Raw genomic sequence first — 20,749 nt, forward strand, 5'->3', positions numbered from 1 at the left:
TCCATGCTTACCCACTAGGTATCTGATAAAGAATCCATGCTTACACACTAGATATCTGATAAAGAATCCATGCTTACCCACTAGATATCTGATAAAGAATCCATGCTTACCCACTCGATATCTGTTGAAGAATCCATGCTTACCCACTAGATATCTGATAAAGAATCCATGCTTACCCACTAGATATCTGATAAAGAATCCCTGCTTACCCACTAGATATCCATTACAAAATTACATATTTATCCATTAAAAAACACCTGCATCTCTGTCATGAGGGCTGAATTAGCACAGAGCTTCATGGCCTTTTGCTGTGAGGTCAAGGCAAGCATCCAGGGATGAAGATTGGACTAACTCTTGATTTGGTTTGCTTTCTTTCTTTGCCTGTAGGGCAGGAAGAAGTCTGTGGTTCCTGTAGAGCCTCGCAACCTGATGCAGGGCTCCTACCCAGGCTGCTCTGTTTCTGGGATGACCCTGAAGTATATGTATGGGGTAAATGCCTGGAAAAACTGGGTCCAATGGAAAAATGCACAGGAGGAACAAGGGGACCTGAAGTTTTCAGGTAATATTTTCTCTCAGAGTGGAAAACCTGATGAAAGAGCATTTGGTGTGATGTTGTTCAACTGAAAATCAGGATCAGATATTAGGGTCATAAAATCATAGAATGGTTGAGGTTGGTAGGGACCTCAAAGCTCAGCCAGTTCCAACTTCCTGCCATAGGCAGGGACACCTCCCACTAGAACAGGTCACTCAAGGCCTCATCCAACCTGGCCTTGAACACCTTCAGGGAGGGAGTATCCACAACCTCCCTGGGCAACCTGTGCCAGTGTCTCACCACCCTCACTGTAAAGAACTTCTTCCTAAGATCCATCAGTCTCCTGTCTGCTGGTTTAAATCCACTATTCCTCCTCCTCCTGTCTTTACAAGATCTTGTCAGTAGTCCCTCCCCAGCCCTCTTGTAGCCTCCTTCAGATCCTGGAAGGCCACTCCAAGGTCTCCTGAAGCCTTCTCTTCTCCAGGCTGCAGAGCCCCAACTCTCTCAACCTGTCCTCATAGCAGAGCTACTGCAGCCCTCTGGGCATCTTCATGGCCTCATCTGGACTGGCTCAAACAGTTCCATATCCTTCTTGTGTTGGGAGCTCCAGAACTGTACACAGTACTCCAGATGTGGTCTGAGGAGAGCAGAGTAAAGGGGGAGAGTCACATCCCTTGTCCTGCTAGCCATAGTTGATGCAGTTTAAAATGCCTCTGAGTGGAGGAAAGATTTGCTGGCACACTGTCTTGGGTATTATCCTGCTTTTAAAGGTCATCTTGTCCAAGCTCCCTGCAGTCAGCAGGGACACTTCCATATGGATCCGTTCGTAGGCTATTAGGGGTTGGAAGGGATCTCTGGAGATCAAGTCCAACCCCCCTATCAAAAGAGGCATTAAAATGCCAGATTTTCTTTAGACAAAGGGGTTTAACCTCCCCTTTGTGTTCCTTTGGACTCAGTAGTTGTTCATTTGTAGTGGAGATGAAGTTTCATGCAAACATGAGGAGGAATTTGTTCCCTGTGAGGATGACAGAACACTGGAACAGGCTGCCCAGATGAGTTGTGGAGTCTCCTTCTCTGGAGGTATTCAAAGCCTGCCTGGATGTGTTCCTGTGTGATCTGGTATAGGTGATCATGCTCTGGCAGGGAGGTTGGACTGGATGAGCTTTGGAGGTCCCTTCCAGCCCCTGACATTCTGTGATTCTGTGTGAGATGCTTTGTGCATCTGCAGGGCCTTCACCGAGCCCTTAGCAGACCATAACTCTAAGCTGGCAGCACCAACTTGGCCACGTCTCTTCCATCTGTAGTTAACACAGGTTCTATGCTAGAAACAACATCTTGACTTCAAGACTGATCAGACATTGGAACAGGCTGACCAGGGAGGTGGTGGAGTCCCCATTCCTGAAGGTGTTCAAGAAACCTGTGGCCATGGCACTTTGGGACATGATTTAGTGACCATGGTGGTGTTGAGTTGAGGGTTGGACTAGATGAGCTTGAAAGTCTCTTCCAAGCAAAACAGTTGTATGATTCTGTAACACCTGATAGCTCTGCCTGTGTGAAATAATAAGGAATGTGAGGAGATTCCAATCTGTTGAATGAACTGAATCTTTTCCAATCATGTTCTTGGCCACAGTTCGTCCTGTGAAGCTCAAGGAGGACATCCTCTCATGCACTTTTGCTGAGCTGAGCTTTGGCTTGTGCCAGTTTATTCAAGAGGTGCGGAGACCAAATGGAGAAAAATATGATCCTGACAGCATCTTATACTTGTGCCTTGGAATTCAGCAGGTAACTGAAGAATTAGAATACTGCTGACAGTGTACCAGGCTTGGCCTGATCATTTGTGCTTTATAGCTGTTGTCCCATGTAGGTGCTTGGGGTGTGGAGAGGAGACAAGAATGTAGCTTTTTGGTGCTTTATTCTCTGTCTTAACCCCCATGTTTGACCCACTGGTTTGGACCTTTTAATGACCTCTCTCTTTTTATGGTGAGAGAGAACAGGCTTCTTTGTAACTGGGGGAGGAAAGTGGCATTCAGGGCTTAAGGGCATCTACCTAGACACAGATCTTTGGATTTGGTACCTTTTTGATCCTTTTTTATCTCTAGGATAGGTTTGTTCCTCAGACTGTTAGAAATATTCCAATATTCTAATAGAATATTCTGTTATTAGCTTTATGATGGAATGGTTTAGACCTAAAGTAGTTGCACAGTGCTCTTCTAACAGACAAGTTTACATGGAAGAGGTTACCCAGCAAAGACTGAGCTCCTTCAGTAGCTAACCAGGGCCTGTGGTGTTGGCAATATCTAGGGAGAAAATAGAGTGGGAATAGTAGCATTGTCAGTAATAAATACTAAGGGTAATGTACTTAGCCCTTGCTACCTGCTCTGAGACAGCTGCAATACAAACCTAGGAGAATATTAAACTCAGTGTTTCATATATTTCTGTCAGGGGCTTTCATTTTCAGACTAGTCAGCTTGTTCCTTCCCTTCAACAAATCATTTGGAGATAGAGAATCAAAAGCTCCTTCTGGCGTGGAATTACCTTAATTGATTTGGTTTGTGTGGGTTTGTTGGTTTCCTTTTCTTACCAATGCTTGGAAAAATGTAGAGTGTTAATTCCAAGAGTCATTGGGAAGCAGCAATTTTTTGCACATCCCAGTTCTGTATTATTTACTGATGCATGCTTCTGGCTTGTAGAAAACTTCTCTCAAGTGCTGCTTGGCAAGAGGTTGAAGGGACTTTAACCCTGGTGCTGGAAACTGAGCTTAGTGCTTGGCCTGTGTCTGTTGTCAGGAGGTATTAAAAATTCCTTTACAACAGAAAAACACTCAATAACTCTTCTGCTTTTTATAGGCAGACCTTTTTCAAGACTGTTTAACACTTAGAGGATGATGAGTGTTGAGAAAACAGCTCTAGAGCTTGGAGTATGCCCAGCAACACTAAATCTCTCGTTTCATACTGGGGACATCCCAGTCCCTGCAGAACATTTGATATCTTAACTGAAGATTCCAACAAAAAAGTGGTTTTGGACCATAAGAATGGAAAAGAATCTGATGTCCTGTGTCTTCTCTGCAATGTTTTATAATCACAAACTGTATGTCTTCCTCTTTGTTTTTTTCTCTTGTAGTACCTGTTTGAGAATGGTAGAATAGATAACATTTTTACCGAGCCCTATTCCAGGTTTATGATTGAACTTACAAAACTTTTGAAAATCTGGGAACCTACAATTCTTCCAAATGGTAGGACAATTCTTCTGTTTTGTGTAGCTGCATGACAAAAACCCATATTATAAATTTACTATTTTCTTCTCGATGCCAGGAAGAAGAATGGGAGCTGAGGCCACTCACCTTAGTTTCCTCTTTTCTCCACCATGTAGTTGTTTGTGGTAGACTAGCATCATGGGTTTCATGTCTGTCTCTACCAGTTACTCATTACACTTCAGTACATCCCAGAATCCCAGCATGGTCAGGGTTGGAAGGGCCCTCTGGGGATCATCCCAACCCTCCTGCTAAAGCAGGGTTACCCAGAGCAGCTTGCCCAGGATCACAACATCCAGGCGGGTTTGGAAAGTCCAGAGAAGGAGACTCCACAACCCCTCTGGGCAGCCTGCTCCAGGGCTGCAGCACACTCACAGCAAACAAGTTTTTCCTTGTCTCTCTTTTCCTTACATATCTCCCTGCCTCTGATCAACCCCTTTGTAAGAAAGGCTTCCCATTCTGGTAGTCAACGTGCCAGTTCTTCTCTTCCCTCAAGTTTTAACTCTCTTTTGAATAGAGGAGCCAGAATTGTAGCTAATACTCAAGGTAACTTACTGCAAATACCATGTGCAGTGTAGTTCCCTGCTAGTACTGGAAATGCTCCTGATAAAGCAAGGATCACATTAGCAAATCATTGGAATCTCATCTCAACTCCACAATTCCAGGTTCTTTTCACCTCAGTCACTTCCAAATTAAGAATTCCCAAATTCTGTAGATATTGTTAATTGGTCTCCAGGTATGATCATGCAGTTTAGAAAGCTGAACACCAGCAGGACTAGGACATAAGATCTTTTTCAGAGCATCAGCAAAACTTGAGTGATGTTGACAGCTCCATACATGGATCCAGGACTGGCTTTGCACTAAGAAAATGAACTTTTCCTTTAATCCAGAAGTAATCCAGTTATTCATACATAGTGCAATGGGAGGCTTTGAGCAATAAATCTCTCCCAAGCCTTTTCCTACCTGACTTCCCATAATCACAATGGGCTGTTTGTGCATTTTAAATTTAGGAATTCCATGGGTTTGCAGTTGGCTTAATCCAGCAGTGTGATTTAATCCAGAGAAATCAGAATTTAGCCTGATGCTGCTAATGTCTGCATTCCTCCTTTCCATCCTTCACTCCATCCTTTAGGTATTGGAAGACCAGGCTGTTCCACAGCTTGGTTCTCCATCTCCTTTCTTTCTCACCTTGGTGCATGCAGTGATCTTTGGTTTATTAGAATTAAAATTACTTGTAACAGGTCTGAATTTGATCTGCTCCGTGGTTCATGGCTAGAGAAGGTTAGCTGAAAGAGGACTTTGCTGCATCTCTGGCATAATCTGCCTACCTAATCTGACTTATTTCTGCCTTCCCACCCTGCTCACGTGTGATGGATGTGTTCAGTGCTTCAGGAAAACCCTGAAGGTCTCCTAGACTAGACACAGCCTGGAAAAGCTCTTCCTTTGTAGCTGAAGATGTGGAGACAGCCCTAAAACTGCAGCAGTAAATTCTCTTCTTTCTCTTTCCTCCCCTTCCCTTTCCCCTTGTCTCTAGGTTATATGTTCTCAAGAATTGAAGAGGAACACTTGTGGGAATGTAAACAGCTGGGTGCATATTCCCCTATTGTTTTATTGAACACTCTTCTGTTCTTCAACACCAAATATTTCCAACTAAAGAATGTCAGTGAGCACCTGAAGCTGTCCTTCGCCCGCGTTATGAGGCGCACCCGCACCCTGAAGTACAATACCAAGATGACTTACTTACGGTTTTTCCCACCCTTCCAAAAACAAGAGCTAGAATCAGGTGAGTCCTTAATGATCATCTGCACTTGGCTAATCCAGAGATTCAAAGAATGGTTTAGATTGGATGGGACTTTAAAGATTCTATGGGCAGGGACACCTCACACTAGCCCAGGTTGCTCAGGGACTCGTTCAACCTGGCCTTTAACACCTCCAGTCTCTCTGGGCAACCTGTTCCAGTGTCTCAACACCCTCCCTGGAAAGAATTTCTTCCTAATCTCCAGACTCAATCTCCCCTCTTCCAGCTTCAGTCTATTCAGGTCGGGGGTGGCCTCTTCTCCCAAGCAACCACCAATAGAACAAGGGGACACAGTCTCAAGTTGTGCCGGGGTAGGTCTAGGCTGGATGTTAGGAGGAAGTTCTTCCCAGAGAGAGTGATTGGCATTGGAATGGGCTGCCCAGGGAGGTGGTGGAGTCACCATCCCTGGAGGTGTTCAAGAAAAGCCTGGATGAGGCACTTAGTGCCATGGTCTGGTTGACTGGCTAAGGCTGGGTGCTAGGTTGGACTGGATGATCTTGGAGGTCTCTTCCAACCTGCTTGATTCTATACAAGCCCTTGTAATAAGTCCCTTCCCAGCCTTCCTGTAGACCTCTTCCAGGTATTATCATTTGTGCTCTTTCTTTTTTAAACAAGGAATGGGAAGAGAATGCTCTTCTGCAGTAAGCAGAGCTGTGAATGTGCTACTCTCCTCTGTATTTTCACAGTTTTTTTCTACTCCAGTGGAAGTTTAAAGAGAAATTCTTCCTGAGCCATGGCATCCAGTGAGCACTTACAAAGGAGATGCCACACATTTGGCTGCAAATTAGTTTGATAGCCTTTTCCAACACCCCAAGCTTGCACAAAGTTTTATTAGCTGCTACCTGAATTAAAGGCCTTTTCTGAGCTGCTTTGTACCAGACTTCCTGTTCTGCAGACCTAGGCCCTTATCTATACCCTTTTGACTCCCAGATTTATCCTGGGTCTGTTGTGGTGAACAAAGAAGGCAGCCCAAGTGGAAGGCAGCAGTTTAGGTGGAGCCAGGGCTTTCACAGAAGCAGGGACTATGACCTTACTGTGGCCTTTCAGTATCTTAAGGGGGCCTAGGAGGGACTTTTTAGGCTGTCAGGTAATGATAGGACTGGGGGAAATAGAAATGAATAGATTCAGACTGGATGTTAGGAAATAGTTCTTTGCCATGAGGGTGGTGAGAGCCTGGAATGGGTTGCCCAGAGAGGTGGTGGAAGCCTCATCCCTGGAGGTGGTTAAGACCAGGCTGGATGAGGTTCTGGACAGCCTGCTCTAGTGTGAGGTGTCCCTGCCCATGACAGGGGAGTTGGAACTAGATGATCCTTGCAGTCCCTTCCAACCCTGAGTGATTCTATGCTTCCTCTTGATCTCAGAGACAATTTTTTGTTTGCAGCTGGTTTTTGGAACTTGAAAAAGAGAATTCTTTGTCCTCTTGGCTTCTTCAGTTAAGTCCCACTGAGTTATGTCAGTTTTGCTTTATCACAAAACCATAGAATGGCTCAGGTTGGAAGGGACCTCAGAGATATCTACTCCAACCTCCTCACCATGTGCAGGGATGCCTCTCAACTAGACTCGGCTGCACAAGGCCTCATCCAACCTCACCTTGAACATCTCAGGGAGGAGACATCCACAGCCTCTCTGGGCAATCTATTCCAGAGTCTCACCACCCTCATGCTGAAGAGTTTCCTCCTAAGCTCCAGTCTAACTCTGCTCCCCCTCTGCTTCAAACCATTCCCCCTTTGTCTGTCACTAGACACCTCTGCGGCCTCCTGTAGGAGAAAAATTACATCCTCCCATATTGCTCTGCTAGATAATTACCTACTAGATAGTTCTTGGTGATTTTTCTAGAGGAGGTTTGTGGGCAGTCTGTATCCCATCCAGCAGATCAAAGCAGTTAACTCACATGTGAGAGGTGATCAGCTTCAGCGGCACGCTCCTCTGCGCTGCAAGCTCCCATCACTGGGTGCAAGGTGAAGCAGCTAAGGCTCACTCTTGCTGGTTTTCACTGAACTTCTGTGATGCCATTTTTCTTTGTCCAGATAAATTATCTGTAGGCAAAAGGAAACGTGGTGAAGATGAGGAAATTCCCACAGCAGTGGAAATGGCTGAAAATACAGATAACCCCCTGCGCTGTCCTGTCCGGCTCTACGAGTTTTACCTGTCAAAATGGTGAGTGGCACAACTTGATTTTGGGGTCTGTGTGCAGGCTTGGACAGGCAGCTGGACAAAAATCCCACTCAGACCTCTGGTGTCTGTGCCATGGGCTCCTTTCTGCAGTTTCTGGTCCCTCAGTGTGAATGGAGCCATGCAGGCAGGACTTGCAGTGTGAGCACTGCTGAGAGTCTGCTCCTGGTGTTGAGAGTCACAGGGAGATGTCTTCTCTAAAGGCCTGGTTACTCATCCTCAGGGTGAATGGGAATGGGGACATTGCTGCCATGGCCATGGCACTCTCATCTCCTTTAATTCCCTGCCCTCATGGGCCTTGTGAAGGAGGGTAGGAAAGGTGAATTTGGTAAAACTGCTGATAGTTTTTGCCTGCTGAAGTGTGAGGTGAACTTGCACTGAAGAGTTAGAAGGGAGTTTGTCCAGCAAGGACATAGAAATCATTTTGTCCCTCCTGTTTCTGTATAAACATGAGTTAGATCATTGAGCAGGTGGAATATGATGTTCTGCTCACTTCAAAGAAAACACACAAGCAGAGTGAAACAGCCTCTCATTAGTGTCAGCTAAACTCAGACAAATCACCCTCAAAAACCCTCCTACTGAGAGCTTACTAGAAAAAGTCCCAGGACTTAGGCAGGGCCATGCCCAGCAGCTCTTTGTCTCCCTCATCTTACCTTCCTTGTCTCCACTTGCATATCATTAGAAGCTTTTAGCTGTCCTTGGGCTGGGAAACATTCAGACTCCTCCTCATATATCACAGCTGAGCACCTGCAGTGGTGCAAGCAGCAGTAAAAAAAATCACTTTGTTTTGATGTGAATATTCTGAAGCCAGGTGGGAGGGATCCATGCTCTGGAGTGCTTTGGGTCTTCCTCCCAGAGGCTGAAAGCTGCCTCAGAGTCAGACAGGCAGCTCAGCATTCTGCCTCATGGGCAGGGATGCTAGGATTTAGTTTTGCTAGCTCTTGAGCATTCTCTGTGCCAAAGTGCACAGCAGTTCTGGAATACTGTAACCTGTTTCATTCAGAGATTGAATATCAGTTGTTTCAAGATGCCAGTACTATTAGCTGGATGATACTCAGGTTGAAGAACCACATCTGTAAGGAAACCACTCTTAATTTTGTTTCTTTATAAGCAGCTGATGCAGAGTGACCCAGCACCAAGTGAACTGTTCCTTAAGGTGAAGCAGGGAGAAGCAGATCACTAACAAAAGAGCTGAATGAAGCTTTTTAAATCATAGAATCACAGGCTGGGTTGGAAGGGACCTTAAAGATCACCTAATTCCAACCCCCAGCCATGGGTAGGGACACCTCTGGCTAGACCAAGTTGCTCAAGGACCCATCCAACCTGGCTTTGAACACTTCAAGGCTTAGGGCCCCCACAGCATCTTCCAGTGCTTCACTGTCCTCATGGGGAAGAATTTCCTCCTAATGTCTCGTCTCAGTCCAGCTTCTTCCAGGTTGAAGCCATCAGCTCTCATCCTGCAGGCCTTTGGAAGCAGTCCCTCCCTCCCTAGCTTTCTTCTAACCCCCTGCAGGTACTGAAAGGCTGCTTTAAGGTCTCCTCAGAGCCTTCTCTTCTCCAAACTGAACAACCCCAACTCTTTTACTCTGCCTTCACAGGAGGGGTGCTGCAGCCCTCTGATGATCCTCATGGCCTCCTCTGAACCTGTGCCATGTGTTGTCACCTCGATGTAATTTCCTTTGCTGTTTCTCCTCGGTGTTTTGGTGAGTTGAGAGCATTAACTGTTGCCTTCTGCTAACAGCCTCTTCCTTTCTTTACCTCCACAGCTCTGAGAGTGTGAAGCAGAGAAGTGATGTGTTCTACCTTCAGCCCGAGCGCACCTGCGTCCCCAATAGCCCCATGTGGTATTCCACACTGCCAATAGACCCAGGAACCTTGGACATCATGTTAACAAGGATTCTAATGGTGAGGGAGATACATGAAGAACTTGCCAAAGTCAAATCAGAGGACTCTGATATCGAGTTGTCAGACTAACCCAAGTGGGGTATTTTTCCTTTTGAGTACACATCAGAAGCACCAAACTGTGAATGCGTCCAAGCCTTTGGAAAATGTGTATCAAAAAAGAGAAAAGAATTAAGACAAAAACAAAACAAAAGCCAAGATAATGTCACCTACAGGCATATTTTGAACCACAGTGGATGTTCAAACTGGAACTGGAAGGAAGCAAGCTGTGTAAGCTGCAAAAAAAACCCTCATAAACCAAACCCAACGTCCTGTGGCACCAATAAATCCTCTGAACAAATCGAAGATGAACTTAACTTGTTTGAGTGGTGCATAAAATCCTTTCTCTGTTGAGGATCTTTTTTTTTTCCTTTTTAAAGTTGTGAGATGTTTTTAAGGAGAATGGTTGTGTAAAACCTACCATCAAACACTCGTTGGGCACGGAGAGCTAGACTGTGGCTCAGGTGGCTTCTCAGCCTGGTGGCTGGCAGTGCGTGCTGCCAGAGAGCACGTGGAGAGCATAGAGCTCTTCACGAGGACGGGAGAGGAGGTGGTGGTGCTTAGACAGACACCTTCTGTTATAAACACACACACACACACATATGTCTGATTTGAGAGCCTTTTGGAAACTGGGATCCAGTGTTGTGCAGGCAGAAGCTGCTGCTGTGTCTGCCAGGGAAGCTGAATGGACAATGTCTGGTGGCTGTTCAATGGCCACGCGGTGCCAGAATCTAGTTCTCGGTCCAGGCTGGTACCAGCTCCAGCTCTGCTTGGTCCTGGAGGTGGCAGAGGTGCTGTAGGTCACACTGCAGAGCCATCATGTCAGGAGCATTTCCGGGGTGTGTACAGGACAGTGGCTGTCCTGGGATCTGTGCAGAGAATCCCTCTCCTAGCCCAGTAGCTCTGCAGTCTGTTGATATAACCTAGCAAATACTGTGGTGCGCGGAAATTTGTTCTCCCTTAAGGCAGCTTTTCCTTTCTCCTCTGTCCCTCTTTTGGGTTCTTTTATAAGGCAAATCCAGAGGGCCCCTGGCATTTCAAAGGACTGAGATGTGCACTCTTTTACTCTTTCCACCTTTGCAACCTGCTCAGTGTTGTGCAAAGGATGCAGTATTACTTTCTGACACCAGAAACTGTGGTAGAAAATGACCAGCTGTGTTGTTTTTATTCCCAACCCCACCCAAAGAGTTTTTAGTCCTAGTGCTGGCAATGGAAAGAGATTGGTTGAAGGCTTGGCTGTTCCTGTGTCTTTTTTTGAAGAGAAAAGCTCCCCACATCGTGTTTAGAGGACAGGACATTACCAGGTACTGTCTGCATCTCCACGTTCTCAAGCTATAGATGTGTGTTTCTGATGGCCACTGCTCACAAAGTCATTGGGAACCCAAACTTTGTTTTTAAGGAGAATTGGCTGGTTTTCAATCTAGCTCTGGTCAGTTTTCCATCTGCTGTAGCAGAGGGCTGAGATTTGATCTTGTCAACTAAGATTTCAAGGGAGAAATCAACAGCCTCGAGTTATATTTCCTTTTTATTTTGTTTTTCCCTTTTTTGTTTTGTTTTGTTTGTTTGGGAGTTTGTTTTGGTTTAGTTTGGGTTTTTTTTTGGGGGGGGGTTGTTTTGGGTTGGGTTTTTTTAATTATTATTTTTTTTTTAGCAGTGACTAAAGTAATTTAACAAAGAGAAATAAAATCAGAAAGTAGCCTCTTGACGTTGTGTACTCGGTAGTCCTGTCCCTGCCTGTAACAGATTTCACTGATGTATTTTTTAATACAGAAAAAAAACTTATGTGAAAAGTAAACCTGCCCCTGGTTCTGTCTGATCAAAGCCCATCTTGTGTCTTGTGATTTCTGATCAAATCTTGCCTTTCTCCCACCTCCTGGCCCTTCACTCCCAGGGAGGAGAGCGCCACTGCCCTCCTGGAGGCTCAGGGATGCTCCTGCTTGCTGGGTTTTGTTGTTCTGTGTGCCCCAACCTAGCCCCTCCCTCTAGCTGCAGCAAAGAGTCAGACAGCAAGCACTGAGTTTGGGGTTGGGATAGCTGAGGGAATGCTTCAGGGAAAATCAGATTGCTCTGGAAAAATGAGCGTGCAGGTCTGAGGGGATGAGGGAAGCTTGAGCTGTGTCTGCTGCACACAGGTGTGCCCAGAACCTCAGTGTCAGGAGGAGAGGGCAATGATCCAGGAATGTCTGCATTGTCTGGACATTCCCATCCTGGATGCGCCCTCCCTGGAGGTGTTTGAGGCCAGGTTGGATGAGGCCTTGAGCAACCTGGGCTAGTGGACAGTGCCCTGTACATGGCAGGGAGTCAGAACTAGATGATTTTCAAAGCCACTTCTAACCCAGCTCATTCAATGAATCCCCTGCAAGAATGCAGCTGCCTGTGCCTGCAGCTTCCCTGACTGCCTGGGAGGAGAAGCTGCTGGCAGCTCAGGCTTTCACTGGGTGGGCATTACCTAAAAACCACATCCAAATTTTCCCTCCATAGAGGTTAACAGAAATATCCCCACAGAGGCTGTGTTTGTGTCACCTGAGGAGTCTGCTGAGCCTTCTTTCTCTGGAGATCCTCACTCTTGTCTGTGGACACTTTCACATTCAGTTTTTTCCACGAGGGATATTTGCCTTTCCTCTTCCATCAGCAAGGGGACTTCAGTCACTTTAAACTTGACTGGCTGAAAGCAAAGATATGCTAAGTCCTTTTACTTGATATCTCTGAGATAAGAAAGGTTTCAGTGCAGTTCAAGGACAGTTATTAGCAAACTGAAGTCGTTTCAGTTTCAGTTTCTCTGTTTGGATTCCTCTTGCTTGGACACTTTTAAGTCAGCAGGTGTGGGCCTGGGGTGTGCCAGGCCTTACCACATTTCTCCTGCTGAAGTTATGTTGATTTACAGGATGGATTATCTTGAAGGGTTAAAATTACCAATGGGTCATGCCAACAAGCTCAGAGTTCAGCACCAGCACACTGATAAACACACCTGCACGGATTGCTGACCCTGCAACACTGTTTAGTACTTGAAATATGCTTTTGAGCAGAAAAATCATGCTGGAGTCTCAGTGTGGGCAGAGGGAAAATGAAGAGTGAGAAAGAAAAGGAGCAGGTGGTGCTCCCTGCTAGCAGGGTTCAGTAACTTCTCTCTTGTGTTTTGCTTTATGAGGAAACTATTTTGGGTGTGCCAGCAAGGACAGGTAAGAACAGAGTGGGTGGTGGCAGAGGAGCCAGGCTGGCAGGGTGCTAGGAAGGGCTTTGGCCAGGTGAGTGACTGCACACAGCAGGAAAGTCAGGTCTTGAAGTGTGTAGGCTTCACAGTATTTCATTCAGAGCATCTCAGTTGGAGGCTGTTAAGAAATATTTGTCTATGTGGGTCTCAGATGGGACCAACTTAGAGAGAAGCTGCATTCAGAAGGGTTGCAGTGCCAGTGCCTGGTGTGCCAGCTCTGCTGTGGCTCCTTGGCACATGGCAAACCTGCAACAGTTTTGGGTCTTTAACTTTAGTCTTGAGCTGCTGCTGCTGTGGAGGTCATGGGTGCTAAGCTGCTAGCAGCAGTGCTAGCTCTGGTCCAGGGAGTGCTGCAGAGCTCTAGGATGGTCTTTAGAGCCACTCCAACTCACTCAAACATCTTGAGCTCTTCCAGTCACACAAACTTCCATTAGACATAGCACTCACCAAGTGTCAAGGGCTGGAGAAGAGATTTATCTCTGTCCAGAGGAGCAAGATCTGTTCTTGTAGATATCTGTGTTGTGAAATCAAGGTGCAAGAGAGACCAGATAGCACCACAAAACTATTGATTAAGGGTTAAAGTTGAACAAAACAGAGGGAGAGAGAGAAGGGGGATAAGAGAGTGAGGGAACAACAGAGAAAAAGAAGCAGGGAAGGAAAAGAGCAGGGATTATACTACCATCAGCCAAAGATGAGGGGAAGAGAGAGAGAGGTGTGCATGGCCCAGGGATGTTGTTCTGTGGAGTTCATCGAGAGTTCTGGAGCTGTTCCTTGAATTCCTCTGGTGGAGGTGTTCAGGTGGAGATGCTCTGGTGGAGGTCCACACCTTAGCAGGCATTGCTCATGTCTTTATATTCAGTTTTACAGATGGGTGTCCAGGTGCAGCTCCCCAAGGAGTCTTCCTTTGTATTCTCATGCATTTGCTGGGGTCCAGGGCACTGGGGAGGGCCTCCACTCCCTCCCTGTGCTGCTTACCTGTCCATACTTCAAATACACATAAGCCTTTGCTCTTCAGGGTAGCTGCTGTGAGGTGTGCACATCCTGGGCATTCAAGCCAGGCTGAGGTCTGGGAAGTCCACACAGGCTCTGTATCTCTGTTAGTTTGCATCCCTAAGCTTTCAGTCAGGAACCTGTCTTGAGTCTGGGAGGGCCACACAGGCACTGTATCTCTGTTGGTTTGCATCCCTAAGCTTTCAGTCAGGAACCTGTTTTGAGTCTGGGAGGGCCACACAGGCACTGTATCTCTGTTGGTTTGCATCCCTAAGCTTTCAGTCAGGAACCTGTTTTGAGTCTGGGAGGGCCACACAGACACTGTATCTCTGTTGGTTTGCATCCCTAAGCTTTCAGCCAGGAACCTGGGCTGAGCCTGGGAAGTTAACAGAGCTGCTCTTGGTTTGCATCCCTGAGCATTCAGCCAGGTACCTCAGCTGAGCCCAGGAGGCAAAGGCAATCTTTATCTTTGTCCATGAACAAGGGAGAGAGGATTTAGACTTCAAATGTTTTTTCAGCACAGTCCTTATTAAATAAACCAACCCTGCAATGTGGTAGGTGGGAGGAGAAGAGGGAATTTAGTACAATTCAGCTGTCAGGCCCAAACAAAGCATCCAGCAGCACATCTCAAAATGCATCTCAAGTGCACAATGTCGACACAGGTCAGGTCCAGCTTCCCTGGGGTCAGGCTCTTGGACTGAAGTAGCTGTGGCCTGTGGGTCAGAGCTGACCATAGACACATCAACAACCACCTAGGGTCTTGGCTCTACAAGTCTTGGACTTCCTACTCTCTTTTCTACATCTTTCTAACACGACAAGCCAGAACCATGTCAAAAGCTCTTCTGGACCAGCAGGGACCCAGCCAGCTCCCAGCTTCTTCCTCTCAGAGAAGGACGTGGGGGATGACGTTGGACTTTGTCCCCAGCTAAGCCACTGACCCATCAGCCAGCCCAGGGTGCAAGGGTACACATCACACCACGACTGTTGCACCAGTCAAGCCTCATGGTTGATCCCTTACCAATCTGTACCTCGGGTGCACCCAGCTGTAAATTGGCCAAGCCTTTTCCTACCTCGTTTGGGCATTATGAGGCTAAATTCTGTCGGATGCTTTGCAGCTACCCCTGATGAAAGGTGCTATATAACTGCAAAGTGTTACTTCAAAAGGTTTCAATAGGTCACCAGTGCATCATAACCTATACTAAATATAAAAATATGATTGAAAAGACTTTTTCTTATATGAGAATTTATAGAGTTCAATGTATGGTATTCAGAAGTGAATTATTGAGAGCCCAAAAATAGGGTGGGTTGGGTTTTTTTTTTGTTTGAATTGTCTCTGTAGTCTGGAAAAGTGATTAAAAAAAAAACCCTTTAACCTTCCTCAGTACTGAGTGCATCTTCATTTTCTGCACTGTGTTGCAATCTGAAGTTCCACAAAGCAGAATCCCACTGATTTTTAAGGGGGGTGGGGTGGGGGTGGTCCTCCGTGGGGCTTCCCAGCTCCTGCAGCCTGGCAGAAACCTGGGGCAGTCACTCAGTTTGGGGTTGGGATGGCTGAGAGAATGCTTCAGGGAAAATCATATCCCTCTGGAAAGGGATAAGGGAAGCCTGAGCTGTGTCTGCTGCACGCAGTCGTGCCCAGAAACTCTGTCAGGAGGAGAAGGGAACGATCCAGGAACCTCTGCATTGCCTGCACCTCCTCATCCTGGATGTCACCTCCCTGGAGGTGTCTGAGCATAGGTCGGAGGTGTTTGAGCCCAGGTTGGTTGCCCTGAGCAACCTGGGCTAGTGGGAGGTGTCCCTGTACATGGATCTGGATGATCTTCAAAGCCTCTTCCAGCCCAACCCGTTCTGGGAGCGTAGGAACGCCCTGCAAGAATGCAGCTGCCTCTGCCTGCTGCTTCCCTGACTGCCTGGGAAGGAGCAGGGCAGCAGTCAGGAGATGCTGCATGTATCCAGGTCTGCCATTCACAAGTCAATCACTGGGACCCCCAATATAGCTTTTATTTGAATCACATCTGCATGCTGGAAAAGTGATTTAAACCCCTTTAACCTTCCTCAGCACTGAGTGCATCCTCATTTCCTGCACCGTGTTGCAATCTGAAGTTCCAAAAAGCAGAATCCCACAGATTTTTAAGGAGGTCTCCGTGGGGCTTCCCAGCTCCTGCAGTGCTGCCTGCCAGAGACCTGAGGCTCAGGAAGCTTCCTGGTCTTGCTCAGGCTCCTCAGCTGGGCTTTACTTCTTCTTGGGCTTCTTTCGTCCTGCAAAGACAGAAAGGGGAGTGATGCCCCTGGAGCACTGATGCTGCCTGCTGAGGGATGTGACGCTGGAGGCTCAGGAACCTTGTTGGCTCTGATTGGATTTCTCACTGGGAGGTGTACCTGATAATCTCTTGCCGATAATGTGACCGACTGAGCCCAGGGCACTTGCCAGATAAAATTTGGTACTAGTAGCAAAACCTGCAGCTCCTGCAAAGACAGAAAGAGCTGTTGGTACCCCAGGGGCATCAACGTTGCCTTCTGTGGGACTGAGCTGTGGGCACAGACAGATGAGGGCTGGCGGGGGAGCAGGCATCCCTGTCCGGCTGAGCCCAGCACAGCTCAGCTCCCTGCCCTCTCCACTCACCCACTGACTGCAGGGTGGCCACCAGGCTGCCAGCAGGCACTGCTCCAGCGTTGGCTATGGCAGTTGCAGACATCATCTTGGCGGCGATGGACCCCGCAGCAATGCCAGATGCCCCAAATCCCACTGCAGCGATGCACACTGGGATGCCAATCAGTGCCACTCCTGCCCACAGAACACAGTGACCCACATCTGTCCCTGCTACCAGAGCACTGCAACCAGCCTCCCAGCAAGGACAGAGGTGTTAGGGCAGAGAGCCAGGGCTGTGGGGTGCCACAGGAGGAACCTCATGCTAGGGGACAAGAGCAGAGGTGTGCAAGGTTGCAGTAGCAGGTGCAGACATGATGCCAGGCACAGCTCAGTGCTGCCTCTCCATCAGAGCACCACTCAAAGTCTCCCTGACACTCCCTCCCTGCCCCAGCCCAACTGCATCCCCATTGTCAGGCTGGGGATGGCACCAGGCACTGAAGCTGCAGCTCATCCCACACCAGACCCACCTATTCCAACAGCAGCTCCAATGGCACCTCCAAAGACTCTCCTCTTGTCTAGGAAGGAAAAGAGCAATCAGGAGGGCAGGCAGGAAAGCTTTGCTCAAGCAAGGCTGAGCACTCAGTGCCAGGCAGGGCAGGGGTGCTGGGGCCAGCAGCAGCTCCCCCAGTCCAGCAGTGTCCTCAGCTTCAGCCCCTGCAGCCCTGATGGGAGCAGTCCTGCTGCTGCTGGCCAGGAGGAAAGGGCAGAAGGGGAGCAACCCAGGATGCTCACCTCCCTGGCTGCCCATCAGAACTACCTGATGCTTCTTGCCTTCTCACTCACCTCTTGGCCTATCTCCTGGATCACCATGTGGTCCATCTCCTGGCTTGAAAGGTGTCTTGGCTCCTGAATCAACACCTGACCCATCTACTGGCCCACTCTGTGGCACAGCTCCTGGATCACCATGTTGCTCATCTTCCTCCTCATCATGCTGCCTATCTTCCTCCTTATGCTGCTGCTTGCCTTGCTGTTTGTCTTGCTGCATATTGTGCTGCCCATCTGGAGTGCTGGGCTGTGCTGCACAGACAGGGAAGACTTCACAGGGGTGGGGATTCCTCCTGCCAAGGAAGAGGAGGACCCCCCCCCAGCCCAGCCCCAGCTCCAAAATGGGGCTCTCATTTTCTCAGGGAGCACCCAAAGAGGAACCCCCTGAGAAGGAGCACCCTGAGGAGGAGCAACGTGGGGAGAAACAACATGAGGAGAAGCACCTCGAGGAGAAGCACCCCATGCTGGAGCACCATCAGGCTGCTCCCCAGCAGACATCCCCTCTGCCAGGCCAGCACTGCCAGTAGGGCTGTACTGCACACCCCAAAGCAGGTGGAACGCTGAGGGCCCTGCTCCCGTGGCCTCCCCAGTCCCTCTCCGTGCTGCTGCTACCACCCACAGGGCCAAAACAGGGGGTGCAGTCTGGTGACCTCGTGGGTACCCTGCAGCATGGGGCCAGCAACAGCAAGCACCCTCAGCTTACCCATGCTGGGCTGGAATGGGGGCAGCTGCTGGGGCAGGCGTGCAGGGTCTGCTCTGAGCCTGGTCCTTCAGGGAGCAAGAACAAGAGTTTCTTATGCCAAGGGAGCTGTGGGTGTTGAGTGGATGCCCCCCTCCTACCCCATCCTGCCCCTTAAGCCACTCCAACCACTCCATTGCAGACTCCTTGTTTCATGTCAGCCCAGCAGGGTGAGCTGCCCCCCCTCTTTGGTCCTTCCCATCAGAAAATGGGATGCTGGGATCCATGCTGGGACCCCAACACCCATGCTGGGATCCCAACACCCTGTGCCACCTACCTGTCTGTTTGCTGCCAACCAAGAGCTCAGTTCCACCGCAGAACACCTAGCACTGGTGGCAGGAGCCTTAGGCTGATACGAAGCTTCCCAGCAAGTCATTCTTTCACTTTCACTTTCCCAGAGTCCAAGGTCCAGGTCGGGATTTAACCTTTGGTGTGCCTGATTCTGCTGGAGCCAGACCTGGTGCTGCCCCACCCCATCATCCCCACTCAGAGCTTCACTACACGGAGGCAGAGAGCTGCATTTGGCAGTGCCCACCCAGACCATCACCACATGGAGCAGGAGGTGGAAGGCAGCGTTGGGGCATCTTTATTTGAGGGGTCAGATACAGCAAAGGGGGAGAGGGGAAGGGGACCAGGTGTCACAGGACAGATGTAGCAGATCCCAGACAGGATCTGGTTTTGGGGGTCATGGCAGACATCAGTGAGGGTTCCAGTGGGGATCCAGGGAGGTCAGTTTGCTCCAACTTGAATGCCAAAACACATCTTGAAATTCAGAGGATTGGAGTTTTCTGACCCTGAGGAAGAGGAGAACAAATCAGCCCGAATTCCCCAGCCTTGGCATCATGTCCCTATTGTCTGGGGGACCATCCTGAGAATTAGCACCCCAAGGAAGAGCACCCCAGATACGAGCACAGAGAAGGAACACCTAAGAAGCAGTATTCCAAGGAGGAGCAATACCCTGAAAAGGGGCACAGAACAAACATCCTGAGGAGAAGCACCCCAGGGAGGAGCACCATCAGGTTGCTCACCATCTGACATCCCAGCAGCCAGGCCAGCACAGCCAGCAGGGCTGCATCAGCCACCCCGAAATGGGCAGAACCCAAGGGTCCCTGCTTCCATCACCACCCCAGTCCCTCTCCGTGCTGCTAGTACCACTGGGGGACATCAGAAAAGGGTGTGCACTGCTGTGACCCCGTGGGCACCTGGCTGAGAGCACTCTCCAGGGTCTCTCACACTCTGCTTACCTTCTTTGGCAAGACGAGAATACAAACCCAATGCAATCAGGATCAGAGCCACAGAGGGTCCTGCACGCAAGAGCAGCAGTGGTCACATCCGAAGGCAGAGGTGAGTCCCCAGGAACAAAACCCCTCAACCCCTGCTGGCATCTCAGTCACACACGTCCCCCACCCTCAACAATTGCCTGCATGGAGGCAGAGTTTTGGGACAGCCCAAAGCAAATTGGGTGGTCCCAGGGAAACCCTCCCACCCCCCTGCCAGGTCCTGCACATGGCCTTTCCGGGAGAGGGGCAGTATTTAGGGGATGGGGGCAGCACCCCTCAGGAGGGGGGCTGTGTGTGCAAAGCCCCAGACAGGGATTTATCTCCCTGTGCCATCCATGTGCCAACCAGATCCTTACCCAGTGCCAGGATTGCTCCGATGAGAAGGCCAGCAACAGCTGTGGCAAAGGAGACATGGAGGAAGGTCAGACACGGGGCAAGAGCAGGGCTCAGATGCTGCCCTCATTCTGGGCATCCCCTGGTCCCACCCCCACACCCCTCCTGACCACTGCAGCAGCCTGGGCCCTTCCCAGCAGCATCCCAGCCCCTTCCCAGCAGTGGCACTGCGGCTCTCACCTTCTCCCAGCTGCCACGAAGCAAGGCCCTGATGGCACAACCCTGAGCCCCCTCTGCCTTCCCTCAACAGCAGCAGGAGCTTTGTCCTGTGCCCAGGGGCCGCTGTCCCCTGTGCCCTGCACTGCCATGCTGCAGGGCCCCGGACCCCATCAGCTTACCCATGCTGGGCAGGAGTGGGCACAGCCGCTGGAGATGTGCAGGGTCTGCTCTGAGCCTGGGCCTTCGGGGAGCACGAACAAGAGTTTCTTATGCCAAGGCTGCTGTGGGCAGTGAGCTGGCACCGGGGGCACTCGATCTCCCACACAGCCACCACCACCCAGCTCCCTCCCACCATATTCTGCTCCCAGCACCCCACGGCAGTTCAGACCCACCCACCCTGCGTTTCATAGAGCCCCATGGGGTGAGCAATGCATCCCCTCAGAGAAGGGCTGCTGTCCCCAACCCCCCGTGCTGGGACCCCAACACCCTGTGCCACCAACCTCTCTGCCTGCTTCCGACCAAGAGCTCAGCGCTGCTGGAATGCTGGGGGCAGGATGCTGGGAGCTAGGGGTTGTATGCTGGATGCTGGGGGCGGGATGCTGGGGGCGGGATGCTGGGGGCTGGGATTGTTGGCTGAAGATCAGCACATTTCCGAGAAACTCGTTTGCTTTCACTTTCCTCACTTCTTGCCCCACCTCGGCCTTGACTCTTGGTGTGCCTGGTTCTGCTGCAGGAAGGTGCTGGGCAGTGGGGCTGAGGCTCTTCCCATCCCTAGGACTGAATGTCAGGGCTGGCTCACAGTGGAGTCCCCTCAACCCTGCTCCCGTGATGGGCACAGGGGTTGTGGTGAGGTCCCCACGCACAGCACA

The 20,749-nt window shown here is 49.4% G+C and overlaps 2 protein-coding genes and 1 long non-coding RNA gene across 13 annotated transcripts in view; 1 reads left to right on the forward strand and 2 right to left on the reverse strand.

Annotated features, from left to right (window-relative positions):
* The window catches only part of LOC135190996 (zinc finger MYM-type protein 4-like), a 55,095-nt gene extending 43,581 nt beyond the window's left edge, over positions 1-11,514 (forward strand). For 8 of the 9 annotated variants that reach the window (XM_064172914.1, XM_064172917.1, XM_064172910.1 and 5 more), the window contains 6 exons: positions 388-559; positions 2,163-2,314; positions 3,653-3,764; positions 5,317-5,565; positions 7,608-7,737; positions 9,519-11,514. In XM_064172914.1, the coding sequence (XP_064028984.1) occupies positions 388-559; positions 2,163-2,314; positions 3,653-3,764; positions 5,317-5,565; positions 7,608-7,737; positions 9,519-9,726 (1,023 nt within the window). In that variant the 3' untranslated portion in view covers positions 9,727-11,514. Of the gene's footprint in view, positions 1-387; positions 560-2,162; positions 2,315-3,652; positions 3,765-5,316; positions 5,566-7,607; positions 7,738-9,518 lie in introns of those variants that run through there. The other variant, XM_064172918.1, reaches the window with a different exon arrangement.
* A 4,360-nt stretch (positions 11,515-15,874) lies between these two features.
* Positions 15,875-18,419, reverse strand: LOC135190836 (interferon alpha-inducible protein 27-like protein 2B). The gene is made up of 7 exons (XM_064172586.1): positions 18,326-18,419; positions 18,013-18,077; positions 17,328-17,561; positions 17,012-17,059; positions 16,518-16,679; positions 16,274-16,360; positions 15,875-16,153 (listed from the first exon to the last, which is right to left on the reverse strand). Exons 2-7 carry the CDS (start codon positions 18,014-18,016, stop codon positions 16,128-16,130), a joined length of 561 nt encoding a protein of 186 aa, XP_064028656.1. The 5' UTR covers positions 18,017-18,077; positions 18,326-18,419; the 3' UTR covers positions 15,875-16,127.
* Positions 18,420-18,611: 192 nt separating this feature from the next.
* On the reverse strand, positions 18,612-20,456 carry LOC135190826 (uncharacterized). Of its 3 annotated transcripts, none has more exons than XR_010308643.1 (5): positions 20,381-20,456; positions 20,060-20,121; positions 19,685-19,723; positions 19,293-19,352; positions 18,612-18,842 (listed from the first exon to the last, which is right to left on the reverse strand). It is a non-coding gene; the product is annotated as an uncharacterized LOC135190826 (long non-coding RNA). The 3 variants fall into 3 exon arrangements; XR_010308645.1 differs by having other exon boundaries at positions 20,060-20,158; positions 20,381-20,395; XR_010308644.1 differs by having other exon boundaries at positions 20,060-20,161; positions 20,381-20,395.
* Between the last annotated feature and the right edge of the window lie 293 nt (positions 20,457-20,749).

The sequence above is a fragment of the Pogoniulus pusillus genome, chromosome 37, assembly GCF_015220805.1.
Source record: "Pogoniulus pusillus isolate bPogPus1 chromosome 37, bPogPus1.pri, whole genome shotgun sequence".
Classification (NCBI taxonomy): Eukaryota; Metazoa; Chordata; class Aves; order Piciformes; family Lybiidae; genus Pogoniulus; species Pogoniulus pusillus.